At 36.4% G+C, this 7227-nt stretch overlaps 1 protein-coding gene across 2 annotated transcripts in view; it reads right to left on the bottom strand.

The window, feature by feature from the left end:
- The window catches only part of LOC145913097 (dynein axonemal heavy chain 7-like), a 34218-nt gene extending 32019 nt beyond the window's left edge, over positions 1 to 2199 (bottom strand). For both annotated transcript variants that reach the window (XM_083000631.1, XM_083000632.1), the window contains exons 1-5: positions 2107 to 2199; positions 1645 to 1805; positions 941 to 1150; positions 748 to 881; positions 534 to 677 (exon numbers count right to left, since the gene is read on the bottom strand). In XM_083000631.1, the coding sequence (XP_082856757.1) occupies positions 534 to 677; positions 748 to 881; positions 941 to 1150; positions 1645 to 1805; positions 2107 to 2118 (661 nt within the window). In that variant the 5' untranslated portion in view covers positions 2119 to 2199. The remainder of the gene's footprint in view (positions 1 to 533; positions 678 to 747; positions 882 to 940; positions 1151 to 1644; positions 1806 to 2106) is intronic.
- Between the last annotated feature and the right edge of the window lie 5028 nt (positions 2200 to 7227).

A 7227-nucleotide genomic window follows, 5' to 3' on the forward strand; every position in this document is an offset into this window, starting at 1 on the left:
ACATATGTAAATAAAAAACTAACATACTTTATATGACACTGGGCTTGTAGGTTTGGCAGTCCAGGCAAAGTGGCTGATCCAGCCATGCCTGGGCTGCCAAGCCTGCAAACCTAATGATCATGATACGTTAGCTGTGATGTAAGGACCTGCACAGTGGGGCAATCCTGCTAATCATGCCATTGCATGAAACATTACTGTGCTATATGACACTGGTTAAGAAATTGTAAACATGAATGATTTTCAACAAGTTTATGAGAGAAAAAACCCTGAGCAAATTCTAAAAGTAGGTGAAAATTTGTACATCAAAAAAAAAAGACGATCATAATGAAAAATCATTTTTGATTTTATTTTAAGATAACTTGTTGAAAAAATACCAAGTCTTTGTTGCCTATTAGACTGTTCGGTGAGTCTGATACTTTATCAAACAGTTCTATCCATAAATGAACTTCGATTAATGTATTTAAAGTTGTTTTAAATGCTTCGACACATTTACAAGCGAGATAAAAATAATTATAAAGTTTGCATCAGGTCACCTATGGCCTTCTTCACAGAAAGAAGGTAATCTTCTCTCATTTCATCAGAAAGACTTTCAATTGACTCTGCAAGACGTTTCAGACGCTTTGGAACCATTTGTAACACATTTTCCAGCCACGAATCTTCCATTGGTGCAACATGTTCTAAAGGCACAAAACTCTGTGGTCAATAACAATATTATTAATTTACTGGTGATATTTGATTGATTATAACCTGTGTCAATTCCGTGATGAATGTAGTAATAATATCTTAAAATATCTTTTTCAGAACTGGATGGGGAACCAGGGCGTTTGGTTGGTATTTCCAAATCGATGCTAGGTGGTCGGCTCATTTTATCTTCATTTTGCCTGAAATATCCACAATGTGTAACCAACATGTCTGTGTTCTTTACAAGACCTTGACTTACAAAATTATGTTTACTAAAGAACTTCTGAATGCTTCTCTGTTTTTCTTTGGGTGACTAAATGATGAGGTTCCTCCTATTCCTCCTGGAGCACTCTGAGTAAGACCCTGATCTGCCCGATTTGATTGTGGATCCCATGTCTTGCTTCTTCTAGCAGGTTTGGCTCTTTTTGGTGGTGTGGCCGTTAGTTCACGAACCATATCGATTCGATCCCTGCAATATAAAAAGAAAACTATGTGAATGAAATCAATGTAAAACACACATAACTGAAGGCATTTCCGTGCTTCGGATAAAGTCTATAATTGTTGGGAAAGAAATATTTATGTCAGCCACTTTAGGCAATGTTGCAAATTGAATTTGCTGTGTGAGCTGCAGTTTTATCTCTCATGATTATAAATACACTTCGAAAAAATAAAAAAAATATGCACAGTTTAGGCTTAAAGTATCATGCAGAAGGAAAATGACTTGCACTGCCCATGTCTGTATATATTTTGAATATTGTAAACAGTTTACAATTGCTAGTTTACAACTAAATCATCCATGTTTTACAATTAAGATTGAACTTTTGGTGAACTTCAATGCTTAAAAAGGAACGTATGCAGTGAATACTGTATGTAACAGAACTGTATCACATATATACATGATTGTTCATAATAAATTTTCACTAATGATGAAACAAACAGCAATCAAAACAGGTAGATCCAAACCTGCCAAGTAGATCTGTTGGTGGGTTTCCATTGAGAACAAATGACGGTGCAGTGCTCGCCCATGCTGGTTTGTTTCTCTTTTGGGGCAGTTGTGGTAGGAATTTGGAAGTCTGAGGCTCTGAAAGCTTGACTTTATTGGAGCGTGAAGGCACTGAAGATGCCTAAAGAATTTTTGTAATTTACAAAGAAATTTTTGTGTTTTCAATTTACTTTGGCACATGACTCAACAACCCTCATAATTTGAGTCTGGTGCCCATTTTATTATAATTTTATTGTATTCATTGATTCTATAGATTTTTCTGTAGAATACCATTACAGAACGGTGCATGATTGTCAGACTGCCAGAATACTTTGGTTAATTCAATACGACATTTTATTTGCATCACACTTACTTACAACAATATTATAATGAATATCTTTTAAGACTTGCAAACATGACTGCAGCAATAACAGATTTTATACCTGGTAATCCATCACAAGCAATCCACTTTCAGCTTCAAGTAACGTTGATTACATATTTGGCAACAAAATTCTAATTAGTTAGTTGCCTATCCTGCACAAAAAATTAGTATGGTTTAAGGGTTTGACACATTAACAGCAAACATTTGAAATGTCGCAAATACCAGAGGTATCTGCAGATGTGCACTGAATGTGTTAGATAACGTTTTCTCATAGACATTGTTGTTGCCTTTTTCCAAACTAGTTTGTTGTCTTTATGAAGCCAAAACAAAAAGTGCTGTATGTGGCTCCGGAGCTGTGGGCTACCAATCTCATTGTCACATAACATTAAACATTTGTAGTTTATATAATTTCCAAAAATTCCTTGCAGTTTCGCTATCTCTTAACAATTTAGACTTTATCCGTTGAATTAATGTTAGGTAAAATTAATGTAAATAGTAATCGTTGAAAGCGCAAATCGTTGATAGCATATTTGGAGCACAAAATGCCGTAGTAAATGTATTTTATCAACGTAAAATGGAACACTTACGAAATATTAAAAGAATAAAACACAAGCAAAAAGATAAGATCGTAGATACAATGCGAACAAGCAAAATCCGATATTTAATAATTGCAGATTCTCTCTACGCCTGCGGCAAAATGCGCTGGGGATGGTCACTAGGCAACGCAATCAAAATTACAAGGCCAGCGTAACCTTAAAATTACCAAGTGATCGGCACACTTGAATTAGTCATCAAAATCAGGTGTATTTCCACAAATATACAAAAATTTGCAGAAACAATTCGTTAAAAACAAATATTTCAAATTGATAGTTTATATAAAAGATTGAAAAATTGATCATACGTTTCTGAAGTTTTAAAAAATAAATATAAACACAGAAAGCTTTACTTTGAAATTTCAATCGAGGGTTAGATTTGTGCCACAACTAGTTTTCGCAGTAACAATTAAACAAATAAAAATGGTGTAAATTATAAAAATATGTAACAACGTAAATTGTTTATTGCTGTTCAGGTATGACGACAAACGGGTTTTGGTGCTGCAGAAGGTCAAGAAAGTAGGCTTTCAGCTTGGTCAGAGAAACGCTGAATAGCGCCACGTCGACCGCTTCGCTTATATCAACCACAAAAGAGACCGGAGTTTTGTAGGCCACTACTTACATCAGGATACTGCTGCAACGGCTTATCAATTTTTTGTGCCGTTTTCCTTCTTGTTTTTAAAATGTAGGATGTTTTGTAATTGTTCGTTATGCTACTTTAATCTCCATTGACAATATAAGTTTGCTCGAACAGCTGATTCGCAAGTCCTAATTTGTCGCCGCAAGATGGCGTTTTCCCTCTTTAAGCAAATATCAGGTCGAGACGAACAACATGTATCATCTCGCATCGTCACTATGTACATAACTATAGCCAAACGTATCGTTTCGACACTGCGTGCGTGAAACATGTTTGCACAGGCATATTCATGTGTTCAAACTGTCTCTTATTGTCAGTATTAAGGACAATACGAATTGCCGTTTACTTAAGTGTGCATAGGGGTGCGAGTGCAAGATAACTTTATCTGATCACGTGATCACAGCAATGATAACATATTGGAATGCAAACAGTTGTGGAGTGCAGGTCAGCTAATGCAAAGAATTGTGTGATACCCTTTGTAGGGAAGGTTGCAAACACAGCAAAACCACTGTGCTGTGTTGATATTTTATTTTCATAGCAATCAAAGGACACTGGCCACTCTGAAGGTACAGAATCCAAGCGAAAGGATGTTTACTAAAAGGTATGCTTTGTTATGAATAGTGACAGATTACTAAATAGCGTGGCAAGCCTTGTGTCCTTCGTCCTCTGAGTTACCGAAAGCCTGTGATAAAAACAATGCGGCTCTGGTAAAGTTTTGTTGAAACAGACACTGCAGGTTTTGTTCAGTTAATATAAAATGCACGGAATATGGAAGATAAACGAAACAATCCAGACCTAAAAAAGAAGACATGATGAGATAAAGTAAACTATAAGCGCATGCAAATTTACAAAACTTCGTATCAATTCAGTCAGTTTCGCAAAATCATATCATGTAATTTTAACTCCATTTTAAAGTTCTGGACTTTCACGTATTGCTGTGTAACAAAATGTAATGAAAACAGAGAGTATAGGGAAGGGTGTATATTCATGGTAAGCGAAGTGAATCTTTTGAAGAAAAGCAAACTATCCTCGACAGGTCTGGGTATGACATATAGCGCGAAGACAATGGAAAGCAAACCATAGGATTGTGAAGTCGCTCAGCAGCGCCACACCACCCAGTTTCTCGGTCTTGCAAAAGTTTGTATTAGGCCCATCAACCATACCGGCTTGAGAGAAAATGGTAATGATAAGTTTACGAGTTGCTGGCTAACTGGTTAAAAGTTTTGCAGAGTCATTTGCGAATTGATTTGTCGCACTGCTGGTTTTTGTCATAAATTTACTCCTGTGTCCAATAACAAAACGAATGCATCTATTAACATTCTGCAAAGTTGTGTAGGTTACGCAAACAACATAAAGATGTTTATGAATACTTAACTTTGTTTTGTTTAATTACACCACTGGCCTCATGCCCTACGAGGTATGCGGCACAGATCATATGAGTCGAAGCGCCCTACGAATACCAAAAGGGTCCCATAAATATAATTTTTGCATTGAAAATAAGAAATTTCTGTACCTCAAAAGCTCGGCGACTGTTACCTCCAATAAAGGACTGTTACATCCTAAAAAGGCTCTCTTATTCGCACACGAGCTCTGTTTTATCCCGTCTACAAAGTTAAATCAAACGCAAACCACTGACACCCAAACTGCCGACGTTTCCTAGCAACGAATTTTTGTTTTATAAGTTCTATGGTCTCTACCTGCATAAGTCGTTAATCAACATTGCTTCACTATTTGCTGCCGCCGAGATATTTTACGATTATGTTGTTGGCAAACTCTTAAACTTTCAGGCTTTGACGTCATTTCTTTGCGCTGGTTTCCGTCGAGTCATATATCGTTGAACAAGAAGTCGCAGGGAAAGGAAAGGTATTAAATTATAGCTCTTCAATTAAGTTTTTGGCCTGACCTGCAGAAAATCGTATTACACGTGGTGAAAAAATCCGCTGTCATTGTAACTTCCTGAAAAAAAAAAGCAAATTGGTTGTAGATAGCAATATGTGCAACGTTGGAGACGTTGTAGGTTTCTGTAGAAAATGACAGTTTGTAAAAAAAACAACAGGTAAAGGTAAACAAAATTAAAATTCTTTTTAAATTTATAATTTATTCAAAGATATAGCTGATCGACGTCTTGAAGCCTAAAGCGTTTGAAAACGTAGCGGCAAAATTCAGATTGTGGAAAAGAGTTTGGTGCCAACGACTCTGGGCCTATAAGTTTAGGAGTGCACTATCATCGATTGTAGCGACAAGATGTCTCCAAGCTTCTTGAGAAGGTTTCTCGTATCACAACCTGGCACTTCTAAGCAAACACGCTGATAACGATAAAAACTGCCTTTACTCGTGGTCCATTGATTAACTTGCGGTAAACAGATACCAGAAAAGGTAAAGCCATGTGACAACCATTTTGGCATAAGCAACGCTTTGTCTAGTGTTGCTTACCGGTTTGCCAACTTTCCAAAATCCGTATAAAATACTTTTTTCGGTAAAAACGTAAAATTCACATTTTTTACTTTTTTTTGTGAAAAAAATGGTTTTATTATGATTTCCTTTATTCTTGCAGAATAAAAATTCAAATCATTGCATATTCCAAAATATTTAGCTACATTGTCCACAGACAATGTCCCATGTCGTGCATGTCATTTACAAAGTTAAAAATATTTTAAAATTTTTTAAATTGGTCAAACAAAAATGCCATTGTGTTGATTTGTGGTTTCCAAATTTGAGTGTGGAAAGTGACCGTAACAACTTGATTTGTTATTTTACCTTCGGGTCGTGCCCCGGCCCAATTGCATACACATTCATCCGCCAAATACCGCGACACAAGTTTATGTGCTTTTCACTTTATCCCGAGTCACGCTGAGAGATGGCAAATTTGGCCAAGCGATAAATGCGGACGCCAGGACGACAATAAATTGCCATTCGAGTGCCTAAGCGTATAGCCTGTTTAGGCTTTCCGTCATTCATTAACTAAGCTGGAGTGGTTATTCAACTGACGTCGCCTTTTGTTTTACCGCTGGTCGTTTTGCGTGCCCGCTTACTTGCTTGATTTAGTGACTGCGGGCAAGAGGTTTATTTGGATGCCAAGCAAATATGCAAGGTGTTGTTGAGTTGAGTTTTAGTGCCCGTATGCGTTGCCTGGTTTCCCATTGTAATGGAATGCGACGATCTGGTTGCTTATGGATCCTATTAGTAAATAGGTATAGATTTAATTTTGAGCAATTTAGAGTTTAGTTTGTCAGTTTAAGGAGTGGAAGTAAACGTTTAGTCCACAATTTTTCCACAAAGCATACAATTTTGGGTGTACGTAATCAGTAAATTTTGTAAAAATCAATGTTTTGCATTTTTACATATCGCAAAAAATGTTTTTAAGTTTTTATCACCTTGACAATCGCTTCGTTTTGTTGTGCTGGCCTAGTTCAGTGTTTCTTAAGCGGGTGAATACTTCGCCCCAGTGTGAATAAAAAATGAAAAACTTAATTGTTTTTTTTATATGCTCGTTCTATTAAGTTTGCTTTTATAATCAACCTGTCACAAAAAGTTTGCTGGAAACTATGGCAGTTAAACATTTAGAAAAATGAAATGCTGAAAAGTTGCAAAGGTGTGAACATATACACAAAGCAACATAATTATCAAAAAGGTCAAGGCCACTTGCATATAATTGACACAGGCAAACTTGAAATGAAAACTGCATAGCGATGCAAGGTAGAAAAAGTAGGTCGTCTGTCAACATCACAGTGCAAAAAGTAAAAGTTAACGAGATCGAGAGAGGTTGTAAATGCTGAATCATTAACCTGTAGATGTTGACAGCTTAGAACTTACAAACCTTTACGAGCTATAGCTGTACAAACGAATAAAATTTAACGGTCGTCCCTATGAATTTAGTCAATAATGCTTAAAAAGTCGTGCATCGCGTGTTTAGTGTTAAAAGTACGTTTAGACCAACAACATACAATATAGG

The sequence above is a fragment of the Ascidia mentula genome, chromosome 9, assembly GCF_947561715.1.
Source record: "Ascidia mentula chromosome 9, kaAscMent1.1, whole genome shotgun sequence".
Classification (NCBI taxonomy): Eukaryota; Metazoa; Chordata; class Ascidiacea; order Phlebobranchia; family Ascidiidae; genus Ascidia; species Ascidia mentula.